We start from the raw sequence: 27,053 nt of genomic DNA on the forward strand, positions 1-27,053 counted from the left end.
TTCTTTTGGTGGTGACATTTTTTGGGCTGGACAATGTATAATGCCACTGAACCTACGAAGGTCCACATAAACACTATGGTCCTCCTAAACAACAATAGGATAGAAAGCTACTAAACACACACACACCCACACACAGATGGCTTACTAAAATGAAAACCTCTGTTTGGGACTGTCCTGACAAACCAGTGTCCATGTAAATCACATAACACTCAGATACACTTACACACTAATTACAAGAGTGGTTGACTAACATCTTACAACAAGTTACATATATCATCTAATTATTAAATAGAAATCACCTCTGCATTCCTGTTGGTAGAAATCAGGTTGGGATCAGTCTGCTTCAGGTTGTCTTCCGGCATCTGACTCTGGATTGCCTCAGGTGAGACCTGCATCAGACAAGCATCAGCTACTCAATACAAGTTAGTGACAAACTGCTGTTCCCATATTGTTGCTTTGTTTTTTATACATTTACACTATATATAAAAACGTCTAGAAAATTTTTACTGCATTAGAATGCAAACACACTGCCTTGCCTAAAAAAGAAGTTGCCACCTAGATTTATTTAAGCAAACAGAGAGGAGCCTCCTATTGGATAATTACTGCATGGGCGATAATCTTTCAACTGGCAACAAGTTATTTAACTCCAACTGCTGCAGTGAGTTGCTTCTCATTTCTTAAACAGCCATGTAGAAAAACACATCTGGTGGTCGTGTAAAAGATGTTCATCTGTTTTGAGAAGGGCCAAATGATTAGCATGAATAGGGCAGTGAAAACATCTAAGGAACTAAATATGACTTAAGAACTGTCAGTAGCCACATTTACATGGGCACAATTAAATTGAACGCCCAATCAGATAAAAAATTCTACATGTAAACATGTAAATCGAAGTGTTATGATCCAATTCGGCCCATCGGAATGAAGTTTCAATCCAATTGAGAGGTGGTTTTGTCCGATCATCATTCCAACTGACGTGCATGTACACAGCCATTTGGATTATTTGAGTAAAATATTGCCCACTGCGCATAAGTGCAACAGCTAGCTTTTTCTTTTGGTGGTGAAATTTTTTGGGCTGGACAATGTATAATTCCACTGAACCTACGAAGGTCCACATAAACCCAATGGTCCTCCTAAACAACAATAGGATAGAAAGCTACTAAACACACACACACCCCCACAGACAGATGGCTTACTAAAATGAAAACCTCTGTTTGGGACTGTCCTGACAAACCAGTGTCCATGTAAATCACATAACACTCAGATACACTTACACACTAATTACAAGAGTGGTTGACTAACATCTTACAACAAGTTACATATATCATCTAATTATTAAATAGAAATCACCTCTGCATTCCTGTTGGTAGAAATCAGGTTGGGATCAGTCTGCTTCAGGTTGTCTTCCGGCATCTGACTCTGGATTGCCTCAGGTGAGACCTGCATCAGACAAGCATCAGCTACTCAATACAAGTTAGTGACAAACTGCTGTTCCCATATTGTAGCTTTGTTTTTTATACATTTACGCTATATATAAAAACGTGTAGAAAATTCTTACTGCATTAGAATGCAAACACACTGCCTTGCCTAAAAAAGAAGTTGCCACCTAGATTTATTTAAGCAAACAGAGAGGAGCCTCCTATTGGATAATTACTGCATGGGCGATAATCTTTCAACTGGCAACAAGTTATTTAACTCCAACTGCTGCAGTGAGTTGCTTCTCATTTCTTAAACAGCCATGTAGAAAAACACATCTGGTGGTCGTGTAAAAGATGTTCGTCTGTTTTGAGAAGGGTCAAATGATTAGCATGAATAGGGCAGTGAAAACATCTAAGGAACTAAATATGACTTAAGAACTGTCAGTAGCCACATTTACATGGGCACAACTATTCAGATTGAACGCCCAATCAGATAAAAAATTCTACATGTAAACATGTCAATCGAAATGTTCTGATCCAATTCAGCCCGATCAGAATGAAGTTTCAATCCAATTGAGAGGTGGTTTTGTCCGATCATCATCCCAACTGACGTGCATGTACACAGCCATTTGGATTATTTGAGTAAAATATTGCCCACTGCGCATAAGTGCAACAGCTAGCTTTTTCTTTTGGTGGTGACATTTTTTGGGCTAGACAATGTATAATTCCACTGAACCTACGAAGGTCCACATGAACACTACAGGCCTTCCATTTTGTAAAACACTGCTTTTATTGTGTTGGTTGGTTATGTTCTGGTGACATATAGAACTTGGGAGTGCAGGCTGCTGCCTGAGAGGTGGTAGAAGACGGAGTGTCTCCATGATGCTTTGTTTGGTCCCTTATGTGTGTGAGGCGAGTGGTGTTACGATCCTTCCTGGGGAGTTTAGCTCGTGTGCAAAAAGGAAGGGACAATAACGGGATTTAAAAGTTAAAATGATGATCAGGTTTATTTACAAAAAACCTAAATCTTTCCATCCACAGGTTGGGAATAATAAAACTAATTCTGCCTGTGGGGAATTAAAACAAAAGTACAAATAACCTGGGATGTCCCACTGGGCAAAGATTACAGGGTTCTGGACCAAAATAAGGATCTCCAAAGGTCCAAACTCTAAACTGGGTGGTTAAACCAAACTTAAGGTGATATTTTAAACTAAACCGAAAACCAACAACACTCTAAATGTAATAAAAGGGAGATCTGCACCACAAAAACGATGAACTCTAAACCAAAACATAACAGCTTATCCAAATGCAATGGTGATGGTGATGCCTCCAAGATGGCGCCGAGTATGGCTGCCTCGTCGCGAGCTCCACCAAGCAACAGTTGTTTTTTGTGTTTACTACTTTTTCTTTCTTTATTTTTTCACGAGTAGCACATGTATCCTTGTGTACGACTGACAAACCTTACTGGACATAAAAGACAGAGTTTCTCATTGCTTCCCGGAGTTCAGGTCTTTCATCACGGACCCGCCGTTTGCAGATCCCCCATTCATCTCACCTGAGACGCCTTTGTTATGGGCCCGTGGAGGCCGCAAGCGCCGACGCAGAGGGAGAAGATCTGGCGTTCTGCTTCGACTAAGACGGCGCACTAACAGACCACCATTACCCAGTTTACTACTGGCTAATGTGCAGTCCCTGGAGAACAAGCTGTGCGAGCTTCGGGCTCGGATCTCATTCCAGCGAGAGATGCGGGACTGCAGCGCGATCTGTCTCATAGAAACCTGGCTATCGGACAAAGTACCGGATCCCGCAGCACAACTACTGGGGTTCTCCGTGCACCGCGCGGACAGGTCACAGGAGCTTACTGGGAAAAGCAGAGGTGGTGGTGTGTGTTTCATGATCAACAACAGCTGGTGTGATTATGCGAACGTGCACCCGGTCAAATCCTTCTGCTCTCCGGACCTAGAGTACCTGATGATTAAGTGCCGGCCATTCTGGCTACCGAGAGAATTCACAGCGGTGGTTATGACGGCTGTTTATATTCCCCCACAAGCCGACACTGACCGAGCACTCAGAGAACTGTACAGCGCGATCAGCAATGAGGAAACCGCACACCCAGAGGCGGCGTTTATTACGATCGGGGACTTTAATAAGGGTAACCTGAAGAAAGTCTCACCAAAACTACACCAACACATCCATTTCAATAAACGTGGAGATCGGCTACTCGACCACTGCTACACCTCTTTCCGAGATGCGTACAAAGCCCTCCCCCGCGCCCCATTCGGCCAATCAGATCACCGCTCCATCCTGCTTATACCTGCCTACAGACAGAAGCTGAAACGGGAAGCTCCAACCCTGAGGGCGGTGCATTGTTGGTCGGACCAATCGGAGTCTACACTGCAGGATTGTTTTGATAACGCGGACTGGGAAATGTTTCACGCAGCTGCTAGAGACATTGATGAGTACACAGACTCAGTCTGCAGATTTATCAGGAAATGCGTGGAAGATGTTGTCCCATCCAGAACAGTTAAACCCTTCCCAAATCAAAAACCCTGGATTAATGGAGGTGTGCGAACGGCGCGGAGCACCACCTTTGCCTCCGCGAACACATCAGACTACAAACACGCACATTACCAACTCCGGAAGACGATCAAAGCAGCGAAACGTGAGTACAGAGACAGGGTGGAGCAACAGTTTGAGAACCCCCGGAGTATGTGGCAGGGACTAAACACAATCACAGACTTTAGAGGGAGAACCAGAACACCGCAGACCACGGCCTCTCTGTGTGAGGATCTAAACGCATTCTATGCCAGATTCGACACAGCGAACTCCATGAGACCGGACAGTGAGCGCACCGCGGATGACGTCAGTGCGCACACTGTGTCTGAAGAGGATGTGCGGAGGTGGTTCAGGAGGGTGAACGCACGCAAAGCTACTGGTCCGGTCGGGATTCCCGGCCGCGTCCTAAGGTCATGCGCGGGTCAGCTGGCTGGAGTGTTTACACACATCTTCAACCTTTCCCTCTCTCTGTCTGTAGTCCCAGCCTGCTTCAAAATGGCCACCATTGTCCCTGTACCCAAATCCTCCACCATCTCCTCACTGAATGACTGGCGACCTGTAGCCCTGACCCCCATCGTGAGCAAATGCTTCGAGAAGTTGGTCAGGGACTTCATCTGCTCTGCACTGCCCGATTCACTGGGCCCTCTACAGTTTGCATATCGCCACAACAGGTCCACTGATGACGCCATAGCCCTGACACTTCATGCTGCCCTGTCACACCTGGAGAAGAGAGACACGTATGTGAGAATGCTGTTTGTAGATTACAGCTCAGCATTCAACACCATTGTTCCCTCGAAGCTGGACAGGAAACTGCAGGATCTAGGACTGAGCAGCTCCCTCTGCAGCTGGATCCTTAACTTTCTGTCTGACAGACGCCAGGTGGTCAGACTGGGCGGCACCACCTCATCCACCGTCACACTGAACACTGGTGCTCCGCAGGGGTGTGTGCTGAGCCCTCTCCTGTACTCACTCTACACCTACGACTGCACGGCCACGAGAAACTCCAACATCATTGTGAAGTATGGGACGACACCACAGTGGTAGGTCTCATCACCAACGACGATAAGACGGCCTACAGGGAGGAGATCAGCTCCCTGACCCACTGGTGTCAGGACAACAGTCTCACCCTCAACGTCACAAAGACAAAGGAGATGATAATGGACTTCCGGACGAGCAGAGGAATACACACCCCCATCACCATCAACGGCGACGCTGTGGAGGGTGAGCAGTTTCCGTTTCCTTGGAGTTCATCTGGCAGAGGATCTTACGTGGTCATGCACACGGAAAGTAAAGTGAAGAAGGCACAGCAGCGCCTCTTCTTTCTCAGAAGACTGAAAAGATTTGGCATGAGCTGCCGCATCCTCAGGACCTTCTATCGCTGTGCCATTGAGAGCATCCTCACTGGATGCATCTCCGCCTGGTATGGCAACAGCACCGCTTACAACCGCAAAGCTCTCCAGAGAGTAGTGCGGTGTGCAGAAAGGATTATTGGAGGTGAGCTTCCCTCCCTCCAGGACATCTATAAGAAGCGGTGCCTGAGGAAAGCGGGGAGGATCATCAAGGACTCAAGTCACCCCAGCCATAAACTGTTCAGACTACTTCCATCAGGAAGGAGGTTCTGCAGCATCCGGTCCAGAACCAGCAGACTGAGAGACAGCTTTTTCCATCAGGCCATCAGACTGCTGAACACGGCGCAGACACCTCACCCTCACTACTGAAACTCCAACATTACACACTCCATACTGTACATTAATGCCACTGTTTTGCACATACCAACCTCTGTATATTTTATATCTCTTATGTTATTGTTTACTTTATTCATTTGTATATTTACATTAGCCATTTTTATATTTTACTTGTTTTTACATTACTGTATTTTTGCACAACTCTGTTGCTGTGAAGCTCGCACACAAGAATTTCACTCGCATGTACTGTACCAGTGTACCTGCACATGTGACGTGACAATAAAAGTGATTTGATTTGATTTGAAATGCAAGAAGCTGTTAACGAATATGCTAACAGTAGCTTTACCAACGTTAAGTTCAAGTTACCAAGTTTAAATTAACCAAAAACACCCAGCAACAAACAGACCAGCATGGAGGAGAGTGCTACCACCAAAACAGCTTTCCTAATGTCTGAATGAAGCTCCTTAATGAAGGGAGAAACGCTCCCGGTGATTTTCGACATCTGCGATAGAGATGAATTAGCGCATTTGACCCCGGAAGTTGCTGTCCGTTGCCGGGGGGCGAAGGCGGGCAAAACAGGAAAGGAATCTCGTAGCGGACGGACATTGTTCCGGGTCTTCGGTATTTGGCGGAGAAGAGGGCGAACTAGAGGAAAAACAGGCAGATTCCTCCTCTATTTACAAACTCCTGGGGATATAACAAGTGGGCGTGGTGCGTCGACTACCGGATCTGACATCGACGAATTTTTAGAATCGAGCCGTCGACGTCATTGATGCGTCGCCACAGCTCTAGTTACATATGTCATCTAATTATTAAATAGAAATCACCTCTGCATTCCTGTTGGTAGAAATCAGGTTGGGATCAGTCTGCTTCAGGTTGTCTTCCGGCATCTGACTCTGGATTGCCTCAGGTGAGACCTGCATCAGACAAGCATCAGCTACTCAATACAAGTTAGTGACAAACTGCTGTTCCCATATTGTTGCTTTGTTTTTTATACATTTACACTATATATAAAAACGTGTAGAAAATTCTTACTGCATTAGAATGCAAACACACTGCCTTGCCTAAAAAAGAAGTTGCCACCTAGATTTATTTAAGCAAACAGAGAGGAGCCTCCTATTGGATAATTACTGCATGGGCGATAATCTTTCAACTGGCAACAAGTTATTTAACTCCAACTGCTGCAGTGAGTTGCTTCTCATTTCTTAAACAGCCATGTAGAAAAACACATCTGGTGGTCGTGTAAAAGATGTTCGTCTGTTTTGAGAAGGGTCAAATGATTAGCATGAATAGGGCAGTGAAAACATCTAAGGAACTAAATATGACTTAAGAACTGTCAGTAGCCACATTTACATGGGCACAATTAAATTGAACGCCCAATCAGATAAAAAATTCTACATGTAAACATGTAAATCGAAGTTTTATGATCCAATTCGGCCCGATCGGAATGAAGTTTCAATCCAATTGAGAGGTGGTTTTGTCCGATCATCATTCCAACTGACGTGCATGTACACAGCCATTTGGATTATTTGAGTAAAATATTGCCCACTGCGCATAAGTGCAACAGCTAGCTTTTTCTTTTGGTGGTGACATTTTTTGGGCTGGACAATGTATAATGCCACTGAACCTACGAATGTCCACATAAAGACTATGGTCCTCCTAAACAACAATAGGATAGAAAGCTACTAAACACACACACACACCCCCACACACAGATGGCTTACTAAAATTAAAACCTCTGTTTGGGACTGTCCTGACAAACCAGTGTCCATGTAAATCACATAACACTCAGATACACTTACACACTAATTACAAGAGTGGTTGACTAACATCTTACAACAAGTTACATATATCATCTAATTATTAAATAGAAATCACCTCTGCATTCCTGTTGGTAGAAATCAGGTTGGGATCAGTCTGCTTCAGGTTGTCTTCCGGCATCTGACTCTGGATTGCCTCAGGTGAGACCTGCATCAGACAAGCATCAGCTACTCAATACAAGTTAGTGACAAACTGCTGTTCCCATATTGTAGCTTTGTTTTTTATACATTTACACTATATATAAAAACGTGTAGAAAATTCTTACTGCATTAGAATGCAAACACACTGCCTTGCCTAAAAAAGAAGTTGCCACCTAGATTTATTTAAGCAAACAGAGAGGAGCCTCCTATTGGATAATTACTGCATGGGCGATAATCTTTCAACTGGCAACAAGTTATTTAACTCCAACTGCTGCAGTGAGTTGCTTCTCATTTCTTAAACAGCCATGTAGAAAAACACATCTGGTAGTCGTGTAAAAGATGTTCATCTGTTTTGAGAAGGGTCAAATGATTAGCATGAATAGGGCAGTGAAAACATCTAAGGAACTAAATATGACTTAAGAACTGTCAGTAGCCACATTTACATGGGCACAATTAAATTGAACGCCCAATCAGATAAAAAATTCTACATGTAAACATGTAAATCGAAGTGTTATGATCCAATTCGGCCCGATCGGAATGAAGTTTCAATCCAATTGAGAGGTGGTTTTGTCCGATCATCATTCCAACTGACGTGCATGTACACAGCCATTTGGATTATTTGAGTAAAATATTGCCCACTGCGCATAAGTGCAACAGCTAGCTTTTTCTTTTGGTGGTGACATTTTTTGGGCTGGACAATGTATAATTCCACTGAACCTACGAAGGTCCACATAAACCCAATGGTCCTCCTAAACAACAATAGGATAGAAAGCTACTAAACACACACACACCCCCACAGACAGATGGCTTACTAAAATGAAAACCTCTGTTTGGGACTGTCCTGACAAACCAGTGTCCATGTAAATCACATAACACTCAGATACACTTACACACTAATTACAAGAGTGGTTGACTAACATCTTACAACAAGTTACATATATCATCTAATTATTAAATAGAAATCACCTCTGCATTCCTGTTGGTAGAAATCAGGTTGGGATCAGTCTGCTTCAGGTTGTCTTCCGGCATCTGACTCTGGATTGCCTCAGGTGAGACCTGCATCAGACAAGCATCAGCTACTCAATACAAGTTAGTGACAAACTGCTGTTCCCATATTGTAGCTTTGTTTTTTATACATTTACACTATATATAAAAACGTGTAGAAAATTCTTACTGCATTAGAATGCAAACACACTGCCTTGCCTAAAAAAGAAGTTGCCACCTAGATTTATTTAAGCAAACAGAGAGGAGCCTCCTATTGGATAATTACTGCATGGGCGATAATCTTTCAACTGGCAACAAGTTATTTAACTCCAACTGCTGCAGTGAGTTGCTTCTCATTTCTTAAACAGCCATGTAGAAAAACACATCTGGTGGTCGTGTAAAAGATGTTCGTCTGTTTTGAGAAGGGTCAAATGATTAGCATGAATAGGGCAGTGAAAACATCTAAGGAACTAAATATGACTTAAGAACTGTCAGTAGCCACATTTACATGGGCACAATTAAATTGAACGCCCAATCAGATAAAAAATTCTACATGTAAACATGTAAATCGAAGTGTTATGATCCAATTCGGCCCGATCGGAATGAAGTTTCAATCCAATTGAGAGGTGGTTTTGTCCGATCATCATTCCACCTGACGTGCATGTACACAGCCATTTGGATTATTTGAGTAAAATATTGCCCACTGCGCATAAGTGCAACAGCTAGCTTTTTCTTTTGGTGGTGACATTTTTTGGGCTGGACAATGTATAATGCCACTGAACCTACGAAGGTCCACATAAACCCAATGGTCCTCCTAAACAACAATAGGATAGAAAGCTACTAAACACACACACACCCCCACAGACAGATGGCTTACTAAAATGAAAACCTCTGTTTGGGACTGTCCTGACAAACCAGTGTCCATGTAAATCACATAACACTCAGATACACTTACACACTAATTACAAGAGTGGTTGACTAACATCTTACAACAAGTTACATATATCATCTAATTATTAAATAGAAATCACCTCTGCATTCCTGTTGGTAGAAATCAGGTTGGGATCAGTCTGCTTCAGGTTGTCTTCCGGCATCTGACTCTGGATTGCCTCAGGTGAGACCTGCATCAGACAAGCATCAGCTACTCAATACAAGTTAGTGACAAACTGCTGTTCCCATATTGTTGCTTTGTTTTTTATACATTTACACTATATATAAAAACGTGTAGAAAATTCTTACTGCATTAGAATGCAAACACACTGCCTTGCCTAAAAAAGAAGTTGCCACCTAGATTTATTTAAGCAAACAGAGAGGAGCCTCCTATTGGATAATTACTGCATGGGCGATAATCTTTCAACTGGCAACAAGTTATTTAACTCCAACTGCTGCAGTGAGTTGCTTCTCATTTCTTAAACAGCCATGTAGAAAAACACATCTGGTGGTCGTGTAAAAGATGTTCGTCTGTTTTGAGAAGGGTCAAATGATTAGCATGAATAGGGCAGTGAAAACATCTAAGGAACTAAATATGACTTAAGAACTGTCAGTAGCCACATTTACATGGGCACAATTAAATTGAACGCCCAATCAGATAAAAAATTCTACATGTAAACATGTAAATCGAAGTGTTATGATCCAATTCGGCCCATCGGAATGAAGTTTCAATCCAATTGAGAGGTGGTTTTGTCCGATCATCATTCCAACTGACGTGCATGTACACAGCCATTTGGATTATTTGAGTAAAATATTGCCCACTGCGCATAAGTGCAACAGCTAGCTTTTTCTTTTGGTGGTGACATTTTTTGGGCTGGACAATGTATAATGCCACTGAACCTACGAAGGTCCACATAAACCCTATGGTCCTCCTAAACAACAATAGGATAGAACGCAACTAAACACACACACACACACACACACACACAGATGGCTTACTAAAATGAAAACCTCTGTTGAGATTGTCCTGACAAACCAGTGTCCATGTAAAGCACATAACACTCAGATACACTTACACACTAATTACAAGAGTGGTTGACTAACATCTTACAACAAGTTGCATATATCATCTAATTATTAAATAGAAATCACCTCTGCATTCCTGTTGGTAGAAATCAGGTTGGGATCAGTCTGCTTCAGGTTGTCTTCTGGCATCTGACTCTGGATTGCCTCAGGTGAGACCTGCATCAGACAAGCATCAGCTACTCAATACAAGTTAGTGACAAACTAAATTTAGACAATTCTTGAAGAAATTCAATATTTGTTTAGGACATAGTGTCAAAAAAATCCCCCCAGGAAAATTTAAATTGAGGACATGGATCCATGTCTTGTGCAGCTTGCCTGTCTACTTGTTTGTAAAAGGCATGTATTTGTATAGCAGTGGACTGCAAATTAACTGCCAGTCTCTGGCTTTTTGTCAAACTCTGACCCTGACTCTACTCCATCTACTCCACCTAACCTATAAACTGCTGCAGGCAGAAAGCTCTGGAACAACTAGTGACTCCACACCCTAGCCAAATCAGAGACAGTCAGTCTCTTACATAGTATTTTTAGACTTGGTCAGCATGCTAAGAACCACAACCAATCAGGTACTGAAAATTTGGGTGAAAATACTGAACCATGTCTTTGGAAAAGGCAGTAAAATTGAACCACACCCATCCAAGTCACACGGAGTAGTACTGTTGGAAAACCCATATTAGAAGTAGCATAATTTAAGTGAACAATAAAAATAGACTACCTCTGCACTTCTATGGAGCGGCTCAAGGTCTGGATCAGTTTGGTTTGCGTTGTTTGCTGCCACCTTACTATGCCTCTTTTCAGTCCTTATCTGCATCAGAAAATGAATAAAAGTTAGTGATAGTCTTAATTCATACCACTCAAGTAACATCAAAGGAAAGCTGAAAATTATTAGGATGAAAAAAAAAAACATGCTTTGTCTTTCATAAAAATATTGTACACGTGTTAAAAATGATTGGATTTTATACTGTAAATAAACATTAACTTGTTTCTTCCATAGGCAAATTTCATAGGCATTCAAAATTTAATGACTCAATTGTCAGTCACCTTGCATCTCCATGGCCAGTCTGAGTCACCGTAATTATAGGTTACCTCTTCTCCCTGGCTTATTTCTCGAATAGCAAACAAGCACAAATGGGGCTTCCCTTGCACAGTCAGGTACTTCATTTTGGCATTAGGACAGACATGATCATCATTGACAAGTCTTCCAAGTGACCCATCTTCTTTTGCTGCATCAACACTAAAACATTAATGCATCAATTATTACATCATAAATTGTCTTGTGACTTCCAGTGACAGCACATTCAGCCATTTCTAATTTGATTGTATAATCATACTCACCACCACAGCTTTCCGTCAAAGTAGAATTCAAACAGAAACACTTTAAGTGTATCATGATAAACTCTTTGTCTCCTCTCACATTCCTCCTTACTGATCAGTTCTCCTCTATATTCCAACAGAAAGTCTCCTTTTTGAAAAGAGGTAGTTACAAAGACACCACGGCCTTGTTGAGGGAGGGAGGGAGGGGGGGAGGAGGGGAGGGGAGAGAGAGAGAGAGAGAGAGAATTGTCAATGTAGAGTTCAGGTTATATTTTTATTAAACTACCAGAAAATAATTATACCTTTGTAGGCACTGATGGATTTTACGTCAAATCCCACTTTGTCCTTTCCATTCTCAATGTGATATTTAGCATCTCCTTTTGGGTTAATGCGTCTTTGCCTCTCCATGTTTTACTGGCATCTGTAAAGTTAAAGTCCCATAGTCATCATCACACGTGTGAAATTACATCTCCACACTTGACCCATCCCCACAGGGAGCTGTGAGCTACAGCAGTGGCTGTGCTCGAGAACCATTTGGTGGTTTAAACCCAAATCCAACCCATTGAAGCCGAGTGTCAAGAAGGGAGGCGTGGGGTCCCGTAAGTCTGGTCGCCTTATGACCCAACTGGGAATTGACCTCCCAGTCCCAAGGCGGGCACTAAATAATAGCAAGAGTTAAATCTTAAGGAAAGCTACAGGAAGGGTAACAAAATGATAATTCCAAGTTTCAAATAATGATAATTCTGACGTTACGTTCATGCTGCAGGTCCTGATGCTCAATTCCGAAAATCCTAATATTTTTGTGTGGTTGTTTACATTTTGACTGAAATGTGACATCAAACTCTCTCCAGTGTGAACGCTTTATGGCCCCAAAGTGACCTGCATGCGCAGAGGACAAGAAGTCACACTCACCAGAGTTGTAACTAGGAGAGGCAGAGTTGTGATGTGAAAGCCTTCACTGACAGTTCATTCACAGAATCAGGATCACACCTGTCAAGTCTCCAGTTTAGGGATGTTTTAAATACTGTAAACTATTTTATTCCTTGTTCCTGCCGTCTTCCCAAATTATTATTTACCAAAAATGTTCCAGTATAGACCCTTTTACTGTTTGTAAACAATATGACTTCAGCGAGAATGCGCGCAGCTTGGCAACAGAGAATGGCGTTGTTTCAGGCTTTATCAAGCTACGCTGCTGGGTTATCACCAGCAAATCTTGAATGTTGTATTATTAAACTCACTTTAACGAATGGCGACAGACTCCTGGATCCCTGTGGCATTACGGAATGGGTGTAAGATGTAGGTGCGTGGCCAGATATCCAGTGGCCCGATATGTACACGTTTTTAGTGGAGAGGCCCAGTAAGTACACAAGTGAGAAGCTACGGGCATACAAATCGTTAGATGCATACAACTATGTTGTCTGTGGCCACGTACAGAAAGTAAAGTATCACGACATAGACTCTGAGTTTTGCGTCTTGAAGGCAGAAGTCCTTCCTAGCCAAAGACAAGGACTGCTATGTATGAGGCTTGGGTCATAGTAAACAAACCAGAGAACTACGTCTTCACAGCCAACTGTGCCTGCATGGCAGGGTGAGTATAGCATAGGTTTCTTTTTTTAGCGTGCTCAGAGTACAATCGTGTAAATTTTAGAGAAATACAGTTTATACTAATATGCAGTGGGAAAATACAGATGAATTAGAATGAAATGTTAATTTGAAGCATGAAATAAAGCGTATAAATTTGTTTAATTCTGTCATTTTGATGTTCCAGACTTGGGTCATGCTGCAGCCACGCAGCAGCAATTTGATTCAAAGTTGAGTTTGTGTTAGGATGGGAAAAACAGGAAAGGCTGCAGTTACACTTTTGATGGCCTGCAGCCACAGACGCCTCCGATTTTGTTCAAATGGATGTGCTCCCTTCGGAATTCTGTAAAGTTTCAGTCCACTGCTTGAAGAGAAGCGATTCTGGCATCCATACACGCAACAACCCGACTTTTTTTAAGTGCTCAGAACTTCAAAACAAAAGGTTTCAAACGCTGTTTTAGTATCGAATGTGAATGAGGAAGCCTTCACTCTCGTTGCCAGGCTGCGCGCGCAACTTTTGATGACGTAGGTAGTAAAAGGGTCTATTATGCTCATTCACAGAGAACCATCTTTAATTATTCTACAGGTTATTGTTCACCCTTCTGACGCTCAAACACACACACACACACACACACACACACACACGAGTGTTGGTGAGTGGCTGCGTCTGACTGCTGACGCTCCGTGTGCGTTTTTATTTCTGCAGTGAAACAAACTCACCTCACACCGTCCAGAGTTTGTTCTTTAAAGCTTCTATTAAATCCACCATGTTGACTTATATTAACAAGTTTCCTCTGCAGAAATTAAAAGTTTACATTACAAAGTAAAAGTTCGGCAGGCGTGTTTGTTTATATCTGTACGATTCTGGGAAAAACTAACAGTTGCTCCCGATTCTTGATGCCATGGCAGCCCTTAACACAACAGGAGTGTACCATTTTCTGCAGGTTTATAAGCTCACTACCAATCCCATGATGCAATGTGCTACAGCACCAAGCTAATGCTAAACTAGCAGCTGTAGCTTCACAAATTCAATAAATGTAACCAAAAACTGTAAGATTCACAACCTTTCATTAGTTTTCCAACTATATAAAACTAATTTGAAAACGTTGCTACAAGCCAGGGCTTTCCCTATCCCCCCCCCCCCCCCCCCCACACTCCCCACCCTCATCAGGGACAACGCACGGTACCGAATCCATCCATACACTCACCCCCACCTCCCCAGTTATCACGTTCGACGCACGGTACCGAATCTATCCATACGCTCACCCCCACCTCCCCAGTTATCACGTTCGACGCACGGTACCGAATCTATCCATACGCTCACCCCCACCTCCCCACGTTATCACGTTCGACGCACGGTACCGAATCTTTCCATGCGCTCACCCCCACCTCCCCACGTTATCACGTTCGACGCACGGTACCGAATCTATCCATACGCTCACCCCCACCTCCCCACGTTATCACGTTCGACGCACGGTACCGAATCTTTCCATGCGCTCACCCCCACCTCACCCCGCTATCACGGATGACGCACGGTACCGAATCTATCCATACGCTCACCCCCACCTCCCCACGTTATCACGTTCGACGCACGGTACCGAATCTATCCATACGCTCACCCCCACCTCCCCACGTTATCACGTTCGACGCACGGTACCGAATCTTTCCATGCGCTCACCCCCACCTCACCCCGCTATCACGGATGACGCACGGTACCGAATCTATCCATACGCTCACCCCCACCTCCCCAGTTATCACGTTCGACGCACGGTACCGAATCTATCCATACGCTCACCCCCACCTCACCCCGCTCTCACGGATGACGCACGGTACCGAATATATCCGTGCGCTCACCCCCACCTCCCCAAGTTATCACGGACGACGAACGGTAGCGATTCTATCAGTCCAGCTCCCCCCCCCCCCCCCCCCATCACGGATGACGCACGGTACCGAATCTACCCGTGCGCTCACCCCACCTCCCCCCCGTTATCACGGACGACGAACGGAAGCGAATCTTATAAACGTGCTCTTCCACCAGCCTCGCTACAACGCCTGGGCTTCTCTACCGCCAGGCTTAAGTTTTCTGGAGGACACCCTGCAAGCTAATGCTAAGCTAGCTAGCAACTCACTGCTAACCAAACGAACTGCATTGCATTCTCTAAATACTTGCTACAAGTCTATTGTTACATCAAAGAAACATTAAAACTAGAAAATAACCGAAATGTATTAATACTATTGCTTACCTGTGAAGTTTAATCCACGGGGACCTCCATTTTGAGTGCTGCAGCTTTGAAGGCATTTAAAATTTAAAGGCACGTCTTCAGGAAGTAGCTTTGAGGGGTTGGGCTTTATGTCCCGCCCACAGCCAATCACAAAAGGGACACCCCAAAACCCCGCGAAGTGTATAAATGTGTATAAAAGTGCAATAAATACACAACATCCAGGGGCGCTGTGTTATACACATAAATACACAAAAATCATATTGAGTGGTATAGATGGACAAATTAATAAACTGAAAATAAAAGCTGTTTATATATTATTAAGTGTCAAAACACAATCCAAACTATAAAGCCACTTGTAAAGTATAGGTTTTGCCCAAAATCCATGAGAAAAAATTATTTTTAAGTTCTTAAAAAAGCAAATACATACCATGATTTAGGCGGACCTTGGCCTAGTCCTCCTAAGACACAAAGGTCCTTGTAATGTCGGTACGTATTCAGGTCAAAAGTCCAGATATGCCACAAAAACACACGCACACACACACACACACACACACACACACACACACACACACACACACACACCTAAGGACATTCTAATGATATTCAATTCAACTTTATTCATAAAGCCCCTTCCTACCCCCACTCGAGGTGATCCAAGATGATGAACTGAGTTAAGAACAACTGAAACAGTAATATAGTAAAATGAAGAAACACAACATTTAAAATGCAGTAAAAGAAAAAAAAGCCTTAAAACAAAAATGATCAGAACATTAAAACATGACTAAGATACACCTTCAGCCTAGCTTTAAAAATATTCCTATGTAGCTAATCTTATGTGGTGAATAAGTGATTAGAAAAGTTTCGGTCCACATTTTTATCATTAAACTTTGGCCAGTATCGATGCTTCATGGTTTTCTCTCATTGGGCCAGGCTGGTATTTCTGCTGTATTTAAAATCTGTAATTAAAAGAGATCAGGATTCATGTGAATTACAAATCAGCAGTAAGGAAATCAGCTGATGCTTTTGATTTATTACAGATTATTAATATTATGACCATAGCTTGGCATCTCTATCCCAGTAGAAGCCTGTGGCTGAGTCTGCAGTTTCCTCCGGGAGAGATAAATAACAGTAAAAACACTGAAACCAAAATGCCTCGATATGAATTTCTCCGACAGCATCATGTCAGCGCCAGGCCGACATCCCATAACTAACGTGCTTGGGTGCAACCAGATCCGTCTACAACCGTCCCTGCTACTTCCTGGGGACCAATATCACTTTTACAGTCAACAGCAGATCAGTGTCAAGGGATCTGGTATACGCACGTGCGTGTGTGTGTGTGTGTGGGGGTGGGGGGTGGGGGGGGTGGGGGGGGGGTATGGTAAGCCGAGTAATGCAGCGTTTTGCAGATATTTTATAGCACCGAATGTCCTGCCAACTGAAACTGATTCCTTATGCCAACACGTTGTTGTGACTCAGATTTACAAGGTGAGAGTTGTCATGAATGCAACTGAGCCTCACCTGGACGTTAATGTCTGCTGATCGTTTAACTTAATTATCATCAGCATTCAGTCTGGAGGGTTCATACAGCAGTATGACGAGGACAGGCATGGATGTTGATTTATTCTGAGTTCTTCATTCTTTATTCATGTGGCACTTATTCTAAACGCAGCTGAAGACTCAAACCGATCCCAAATGTTCTTAAAGTTATCTTATAAACCTTCTCTTACCCGAGTTACTCTGCCTGAAATAGTTACACATTTCTGTTGGGGAAGTGCTGCGCTGAGGTGTTCATGTGCGGTTTTCCATTCAGAAATGAGCACATAACCATCACTGGTCCTCAGTATGATGTATAGACACACACACACACACACACACACACACATGAAAACACACAGATACATACACACACGGAAACACACACATACATACACACACGGAAACACACACATACATACACACACACACATGAACACACACACACAAACTTATGAACATACATACACACCGACTCATTAACAAATACACATGCACACACACACACACACACACACACACACACACACACACACACACACTCATTAACAAATACACACACACACATGAACATACACACACACACACGAAAAAAAACACATACACACACACCCACTACACCCACTTATTAACAAATACACACACACACACACACACACACACACATACACATGAACAAACACACACACATACACTCAATAACAAATACACACACACACACACACACACACACACACACACACACACACACACACACACACACACACACACACTGACTGTTGTTACTACAAGTCAGATTATCCATTATTTCTATCATGGATTATTAGATAATTATCAGGAGAATTCTGATTCATTCCTGTCCGGTTTTGGTAAAAATCGTTCAACAGAAACAACTTTGCTTAAAGTTTCCAGTGACATCATGATGGCTGCAGACAACAGGGAACTCAGTGTTAGTATTGTTAGATCTTTCTGCAGCTTCTGACCCTGTTGATCACAGCACCTTACTTAACAGACTTGGTGACTTGGTGGGGATCTCTGGAACGGTTCTAGACTGGTTTAGATCGTACCTTTCTAACAGAAGTTACAGTGTTTGTAGAAACCAACTGTGTTGGGAACGTTACTTTAAAAAAGTAATTAGTTATAGTTACTGATTACTTTGTCAAAAAAGTTACTCAGTTACTAACTGAGTTTTGAGATTATAAAAGTAACTAATTACCAAGAAAAATAACTACTTAGTTACTTTTTTCATTAAAGAATGCCAGAAAAATGGGTTCCCCTCTTAATTGAGCTTACTTAATTTACTATAAATGACTACAATAGTGAAATATAAATGACTAATGACTGGAACATAATAAAATGTAAGTCCAAATGTTTTTTATAAACCTGAATAATTTGTATAAATAAGCAGTTAACAGGAGGAACTACTAACAGGAACATTACACTAATCTAGACTATTAAAAGGTCACTGTGTGATATTTAACAAGACCCCAATCAGCTAAATTTAAAATTGCAAATAGAAACACCTGTAAAGGTTCCTGGGCCTTTAAATGGTCTCTCGGTCTAGTTAAATTACAGAAATAAATGTAATTTTGCACAGTATTCTAATGTTTCCAGCTTCACATAATTGTCTGTTATTAGTAGCATTTCTGTTGCTGGTAAACTAGTAATGGTTAAATAAATAAATAAAATCCTTTAAAATGACACTAGAAGAGGCACAAATCTGATGGAGGACTTACATTTACTAACTTGGGTCAGACCCAACCACAGAAGAGCTGAAGCTGGGTGGTAAACACACACAGGTAGTTCTAATAACACCTGAGCTCCATGACGTCTGAGACCGATGCATCAGTGTTACAGTGGGACTAAAGACATGATCAGAAACAGGTTACAGCTGGATGATCTAGGAAGGTAGAAGATCAGGACGTCTGAGCGGTGAACAGGTGAGCGGACCTTCAGGACGTCCCGCTGTCACGCTAAGAAGGACGTAGACTATTTATCACATCTTCCTCGTTCTTCACGGGCCGTGATGCGCTTGGATGAAAACATCTGCCTCTTTAGCTCCTGATCAGCTGATGACAGCTTCAACACACCGCGCTGCTTAACACGCATTTTCTGATCAGTAACAGAAACAACGTTTTGATACAAGACGATTAGATTGTTCGTTACTGAAAAAATAATATTTTTTAGTAACGCGGTTATTTTAAACGGCGTTATTCCCATCACTGCTCTGTTGTGTCTACAGCATGCAATGACTGAGGGTCTCTGCCCACCCGGCCAATCATCATCGTGTTTGTTACCGACATCTCTCTCTCCCTGGCTGCAGCTGAAGTGTGGCAGTCAGAAAGGCTCACACTGTTGCGCAACGTTCGACAAGCACATAGTAACGCACAACCTTCCGTCCCCAGTAACAGTAACGGCCAGGGGCGTCGGACTGGGGGGGGAAAGGGTATCGTTTACCCAGGGCCCACTGCAGGGAGGGGCCCTGAGACAGCTTTGAATAAAAATGTTTTATTGTTGTTGTTTTTTCCCCCCAACTTACTTAATGTCTTAATAAACTTCCCTTTACCTGGATAAAGAGGTTAAGAAACAGAATTTCGCCTTAAAAATAATAACTGAATAATCTCTGAGGCATCTATCACCCCTTAAAAATGTGCAAAGTGGTTTAGTCCACACCAGCGGCCAGGAGCTGCACGGCTGCATGTGCTAATGAGACATCGCAGATGCCAACAGCCAGAGCTGGAGGCAGGAGAGTCAGTCATGTCTTTTCCCAAGAAAGGGAAATCTGGCTTCCAGAAAAGAAAATAAGGAGAAGGAGAAAAAGTTAATTGAACAGAAGCAAGTAGAAGGAAGGTGAGCAGCAGCAGAACACAGTTTTAGCTGATATTAGCTAGCTCTCAGAAGCTGCATTCATGGTAGGTGTTCAGTGTTAAACGCCTTTAGTTTCACCATCAAGATCAAATATAAATTAATTAGTGTTATCAGTGATAACACTAATTAATTTTTATATATATTAATCTGAATTATTATCGCGAGCAGCCGCCGCCAATTAATTCGCGGACCTCGCAGTAAAAACAGGTTCAATCTGTGTGGATATTTCAGCTCCTTCCCAGTCATGGACCAGGACAAACTTGGTATCGATGGATTCGTGGTAATCTCAGGAATGAGAAGCTGCCACTGTTTTTCGTATAGCATGATGACACTGGTGTTAGAGGATTGTTATTGACTTGGTTAGATATTTTAAGCCTATTTTAAATTTCTTTATATTTGATCTTGAAAACGGACAATCTTATAATTTGGCTGATAATGCAGGGATTATAAAATTTAGAGTACATTACATTCACAGAGAGAACCTGGTTTATTTCATGTCATATGTATTTAATATATCAATATACCGGTATATCAGCAAAGCTTAACATCATGAACCATGACAGACATGACTGAAGAGCAGATGAAGATATCATGCCAGGCACTGATGAGAAAATATTACAAGGATCTCACAGCTGAATTTGAGAATGAGATGCTACACCTGAGAACAATATATGGTGCCACATTTCCACACATTCGGTCTCCTCTTGAGCTGCTTAATGCCATCTATACAGGATGCAATTACAGAGCATTTTTGGAGAAGTTTGTATTGGACTGAGGATATTTTGCACACTACCTGTGACTGTTGCTGGGGGTGAACGGGCTTTTAGCGAACTGAAACTGGTGAAAAATTATTTGAGATCAACAATGTCCCAGGATAGACTGAACAGCCTAGCTCTTCTTTCTATTGAAAGTCAATTAGCCAAAGGATTGGACTTTAAAGATCTCATAAGTGATTTTGCTAACATGAAGACCCGTCAGTGGGCATTTACTGGAAAAATAAATTCCAGGATTTTTGTTTGAACACATTGTTGGCAAACAAAAATAATTATATGTGAAGTCTGGGCATTTCACTTTTATTATGCTGGCATTTGTATTTGCTCAATATAGAGGTTAAACTAAGATCATATTTATTATCTTGTCTTATAGCATGACAAAAAATGTGTAAGAGAGATATTAAGTAATTGAGCATGGGGGCCCACCTAGAAGACTTGTACCTAGGGCCCAGAATTTGGTGCTACGCCCCTGGTAACGGCACTGCAACAGTGGGAAAAGTAATTAATTAGATTATTCCATTACCTAAAAAAGAACACAGTAACACGGTTATAGTTAAACTGCGTTATTCCCAACACTGGAAACCAAATCATGTCAGATTCTACCAACCTGTTTTGTGGGGTACCCCAAGGCTCTGTTTTGGGTCCACTGTTGTTTCTGCTGTACTCACACCCTCTTCGACAGATACTTGATTCTTTTCATAATGTCTCTTATCACCTATATGCAGACGACATTCAGCTGTACTGCTCCTTTAAGGATTCTGAGTTCAACAAACTGTCTGAATTACTAGAGTGTCTATCAGCTATCACCAGCTGGCTAGAAGAAAACTTCCTTGAGTTAAACTCTGAAAAGACAGAATGTCTGATCATTGCCCCTGAGAGCATGGTTCCCCTGATTAGTCTAAAACTTGGTCATTTATCTTCTGCCATCAAGACAAACTTAAGGAATTTGGGTGTTTTTGAATAATCAATGTCTATCCTGAAAACAACTTTCTACAATGGTCAAGCCCCTCCCTATATTACTGATCTGTTAATGTCATCAAGTTTTTTGTTGAGGTAGAACCCAACCGCAGGTAATCCAAGAAGCAGCCAGGTAAGTCACTCTAAACGAACACGTAAGGGAACAAACTTAACTTTCACTAGACATAACGACCTGACATAACTAGACTGAGAGGGAGACAACACTGGAGGAGAACCAAGAATAAAACAGAATAAAAACACAATGAAACATGAAAATGAGTGAAATTCAAAGGCTGGAAGAAAAGAAAGGAAACCATAAACGACGGTGGCACAGGAGTTAAGTGCTCGCCCCGTAATCGGAAGGTTGCAGGTTCGAGCCCCGCTCAGTCTGTCGCTGTCATTGTGTCCTTGGGCAAGACACTTAACCCACGTTGCCTGCTGGTGGTGGTCGGAGGGACTGGTGGCGCCAGTGCTCGGCAGCCTCGCCTCTGTCAGTGCGCCCCAGGCCAGCTGTGGCTACATTGTAGCTCATCCCCACCAGTGTGTGAATGTGTGTGTGAATGGGTGAATGACTGATTGTGTTGTAAAGCGCCTTGGGGGGTTTCAAGAACTCTAGAAGGCGCTATATCAAATACAGGCCATTTACCATTTATAAAAAGGCTAGAGGAGGAAATAATTCATACGATCATACACAGGGGGCATGACAAATAAAAAGACTCAACACCAGGAGGGGAGAGTGGAAACATAGAGAGGTTATAGGTTGCGGACACACAGGGAAGATAAAGACCGACAGGAGAAAACTGAAGGGGAAAGCATCAGCCTGAAACAGATGACTAACGGGGAGGAGTGACTTGAACACGAGGACCCGTGAGAGAGTGACAGGAAAAGGGGTGAGACATAGAAAGGACATGGAGACAACAGACAAAGGACATGGCAGTTAATAAAGCCATGCTCCAACATGAACCACCAGGTCCACAAACCAGAATCTTCTAGAACACTGGTGGACAACTCTGATCCTCAAGACTGCAATCAACAATGTTGTAGTTGTTTCCCTGGTCCAATTCACTTAATTTAAGGGTTGAATCACCTGTTCAGCAAGTTACGCAGAAGCCTTTAATAACCTGCTGATTTAAATCAGGTGTGTTACAGCGGGGAAAAAAACTAAAACACTCAGGGCAGCGGCCTTCAAGGACCAGGATCACCCACCGCTGCGCTAGAGGTTCCTGCTGATCGCTGCACTACAACGTTGGACAGAACTTCCTTTGTCCTACGTGGTTCAGACGGTCTGGTCACCTTTAAAAAGCAGATCCGTTTATTCAGAACAGGTTTCTGTTTTATGACCTGTTCTGATTAGAATTGTTTAGTATTTTAGTTTTTGCTGATCTGTGAAAAGTGCCGTATTCATAAACTCACTAATATTATACTGCTGTATTCTTTTTTCACTAACAGCTGATGTGACACATCTAATGCTGATAGAAACATTTTCAGATCTAAAGTTAGACCAGATGGTAAAATACCTGTCGGAACGCCAGAAAACACAGAAACTTTGTGTTTTCGTCACTTTCTTCTTTCGTTGTGTCTCAGGTTCATCCTGAGGTCCGACGGCTCCTTCAACTGTAAAACGTTACAGAGATTAACATTCCTATGGAAAGACCCAACCCAAGGAGCTTCTGCACCCCCACAGCGGCTCACATGTGATTTCCTGTTTGCCTTTGAACCCCCCCCCCCCCCCACACACACACACACACACACACCCGCCGGAGCTGGATTTGTGCCGGACCGACGTTTCGCCCGGAGTCAGAGGAAGACTAGTTTGGTTAATTTTAGTGGACATTCTCAACTTCTCATGTCCCCCATGCTTCTTTATGTGTGTGTGTGTGTGTGTGTGTGTGTGTTTGTTTATTTAAGGATCCCCATTACTCTTCACCATAGTGAAGACTATTCTTCGCATCATTAAAACGCATTTACAATAGTGCATATACAGTGTAAGAAAAAGAAACATACAAAACATTTAAACCAGCATATCAGTTAATAAGAATAAAAACAAAAAAATCAGCGAAGATAAAAATCTTTCAAATAAGAAAATATTCCAACACCCCTAACCCCACCCTCAACAGGCCAGTTACTAATTAAAAAACCCACATCAGTCATTTAATTTTAAATTGTTATGTATGACCAAAGTCTTAAGAATTTTGTTGAATCTGCCATGATCATTTATTAATGCCACTCCTGGAGGCAGGATATTCCAATATATACCAGACAACTGCAAAGTAATCCAGATGACACAAAACCGATGACTGTGAAACAAGTTTTCTGGTTTCTGTCAGCATATAATGAACATTGCTCCTAATTACAGGAATGTTCCTACTCATTTTATTCACTATTTCATCAATATGTTTAGTCCATGACATAGTTTGATCTAGTTATTCCCAGCAGTTTGGTCTCTTTTACTTGTTCAATTTGTTATCCATCCAAAGAAATGTGCAGCTTCTGGTGTTCTTGTATAGAGTTCCTGGAGCCCAAAAGCATACACTTGGTTTTCAGCACATTCAGTTTTAGCCTGTTCCCCACCACCCACTCAGAAATGGACCTTAGTTCCTCCTGCAGCATAACATTGACCTGATCTAAACTTGAAGCCGAAACAGACATGGTCGTATCATTGGCATGTACAAAAAACATGTCATTGACAAAAACACTGTATAACAGAGGACCCAAACAACTCCCTTGGGGAATCCCACACAAAAGATCGACAGTGTTCAATTGGCAACCGTTATATACAACACACTCTTTCTTATTAGACAAGTAAGTACACATAAACGTAATAGCAGAGTTTTTAAAACCATATGCTGATTTCATTAATAAAATGTCATGATCCACAAGATTAAAAGCTGCACTAAAATCCAGAAAAACTGCTCCTACCAATCACGTCCTATCAATTTGTCTCAAACATTCATCAGTGAGGACAGCTAGGGCTACCTGCTACCGGCAACTTCCACCAGAGGTCAGGGCAGGTAGCCCAAAGCCACTTTGGGCTACTGTGATTCAACACTTTGGGCTACAAAGAGAACCAAAGTAGGCCAAAACGACTCTGGGCAAAAAGAGCCCAAAGTCATTTTGGGCTACTTTAGCCATATCTCAGCCACCGAGCAACGCAGAGAAACCGGGTCACTTCTGGCATCCTCTACACGAGGAGTTATAAAGGTGTACCAATTTTCAGCCCGATCGGACCTTGCTGCGGGGGTCAAATCCATCCCCAAAGGTCGTACAATTGCACTTAGTGAGAAATGTTGTTACACCTTTGTGGGCGTAGATCCCAGCCTCTGAACATAACAGAGAGGTCAGGTCTGTTTTGTTAGACTCTAAATAATAGTCTGCATCCTCCACAAAAGGAATGGAGTCCAAAAAATGTATGCTTTTTAATTGGCACCCAGCTTTATGTGGTCGTGCAGCCAAATTTCACATTATTCTGAGTTCAAATGAGGGCCAGAAGGTCCAATCACTCTGAAATTTTACACGAAAGTAGGGACTGATGGGTTATAAGTGCATACCAAATTTCATGCAGATTGGACCTTCCTGAAGTGGTCACATCAGGTCCCAAAGGTCAACTTTGTGGCTGCATGGTGGCGCAGTGGCTAGCACTGTTGCCTCGCAGCACGAAGGTTAAAGGTTCGAAACTCGGCTCGGTTGGCCTTTCTGCGTGGAGTTGCGTGTTCTCCCCATGCATGCGTAGGTTTCCTCCGGGGACTCCGGTTTCCCCCACAGATCACAACATGCCCTATAGGTTATAAATTGTAAGTCGCTTTGGATAAAAGCGTCTGCTAAATTAATAAACATAAACTTTGAGAATAGAACTTAAAGGCCAATTTCAAATTAGACATTTGGGGGGGTTATAGCTCAGCCTCTGAACATCACAGAGAGGTCAGGTCAGTTTTGTTAGACTCTAAATAATAGTCTGTATCCTCCACAAAAGGAATGGAGTCCAAATAATGTATGCTTTTTAATTGACACCCAGATTTATGTGGTCATGCAGCCAAATTTCACATTATTCTGAGTCCAAATGAGGGTCAGAAGGTCCAATCACTCTGAAATTTTAACTTTTAGTAGGGGCTACTGGGATATAAATACCCTCGCATTTTCAGCCTGATAGCACCTTCCTAAGGATGTCAAATCAGGTCCCAAAGGTCATCGGGCAAAGTGGTACTTTAAGGCCGATTTAACATGACAACTTTAATTCAATTCAAAAATACTTTATTAATCCCAGAGGGAAACTGATTGCTGTAGTAGCTCAGAATAATAATAATAATCAAGTCATCAAAGAGTTGTTGTATATTACAATGGCTGTTGGCAGGAAGGATCTCCAGTAGCGGCTAGTGTAGGGACTTATATCTCAGGTTCTGAACATCATAGAGGTCAGGTCTGTTTTGTTATACTCTAAATAATAGTCTGTATCCTCCACAAAAGGAATGGAGCACAAAAAATGTATGGTTTTTAATTGGCACCCAGATTTATGTGGTTGTGCAGACAAACTTCATATTATTCTGACTCTATTTCAGGGCCAGAAGAACTGAAATTTTACATGAAAGTAGAGGCTCATAAGATGTAAAAGCATACCAAATTTCAGCACCTTGCTAAGGGTGTCAAATCAATCCTAGAGAGGTCTTGTCTGTTGTGATGTGACAGTGGATCAATGCCACACCTAAATACTTGACAGATCTACTGATCTTATACTTATATGGCGTCAGAATCCCGCCAAAACCCGTGCACGCGTATTGTCCACATCGAGTGTGCGAACGGGACTCGCGCGTGGAAGTTAGAACTTCTCGAGTGAAAATATACATGGCGAAGAGGTCATTTGTACACTGAGAGGGAGCAAACTGTCTGTGAGAGCACAAGGATGTGCACAAGTGACAAACCTGTGTGCGCGCCATAGACTGTAGATACTGGACAAACGGATTCCATTGGCTTCAATAACACGTTTGTTGTCTATAATGGGAGGTGGCCACCACCGCCATTTTGACCGTGTCACAGGTTCCGTCCAGCCCAGACAATTCCATAAAAGGGAAGAGAGGAGGCGCTGAGGGTGTGGCTGTAAGGCTGGGCTCGAGTGACGACACCCAGGCGAACTAGCTACGAGCTAACCTGAAGCTAACCCTGGCTAACCCAAAGCTAAAGCGGAGGTGGGAGCCGAGCT

General features: G+C 42.6%; 1 protein-coding gene across 1 annotated transcript in view; it reads right to left on the reverse strand.

The window, feature by feature from the left end:
* LOC129160615 (uncharacterized) overlaps positions 1-15,850 on the reverse strand; it is a 33,319-nt gene extending 17,469 nt beyond the window's left edge. The window contains exons 1-12 of the mRNA XM_070541909.1: positions 15,753-15,850; positions 12,231-12,349; positions 11,950-12,112; positions 11,656-11,848; positions 11,330-11,419; positions 10,684-10,773; positions 9,633-9,722; positions 8,584-8,673; positions 7,535-7,624; positions 6,484-6,573; positions 1,348-1,437; positions 300-389 (exon numbers count right to left, since the gene is read on the reverse strand). Coding sequence (XP_070398010.1) covers positions 300-389; positions 1,348-1,437; positions 6,484-6,573; positions 7,535-7,624; positions 8,584-8,673; positions 9,633-9,722; positions 10,684-10,773; positions 11,330-11,419; positions 11,656-11,848; positions 11,950-12,112; positions 12,231-12,336 — 1,182 coding nt within the window. The 5' untranslated portion in view covers positions 12,337-12,349; positions 15,753-15,850. The remainder of the gene's footprint in view (positions 1-299; positions 390-1,347; positions 1,438-6,483; positions 6,574-7,534; positions 7,625-8,583; positions 8,674-9,632; positions 9,723-10,683; positions 10,774-11,329; positions 11,420-11,655; positions 11,849-11,949; positions 12,113-12,230; positions 12,350-15,752) is intronic.
* Between the last annotated feature and the right edge of the window lie 11,203 nt (positions 15,851-27,053).

Source organism: Nothobranchius furzeri, chromosome 12 (assembly GCF_043380555.1).
Source record: "Nothobranchius furzeri strain GRZ-AD chromosome 12, NfurGRZ-RIMD1, whole genome shotgun sequence".
Lineage (NCBI taxonomy): Eukaryota > Metazoa > Chordata > Actinopteri > Cyprinodontiformes > Nothobranchiidae > Nothobranchius > Nothobranchius furzeri.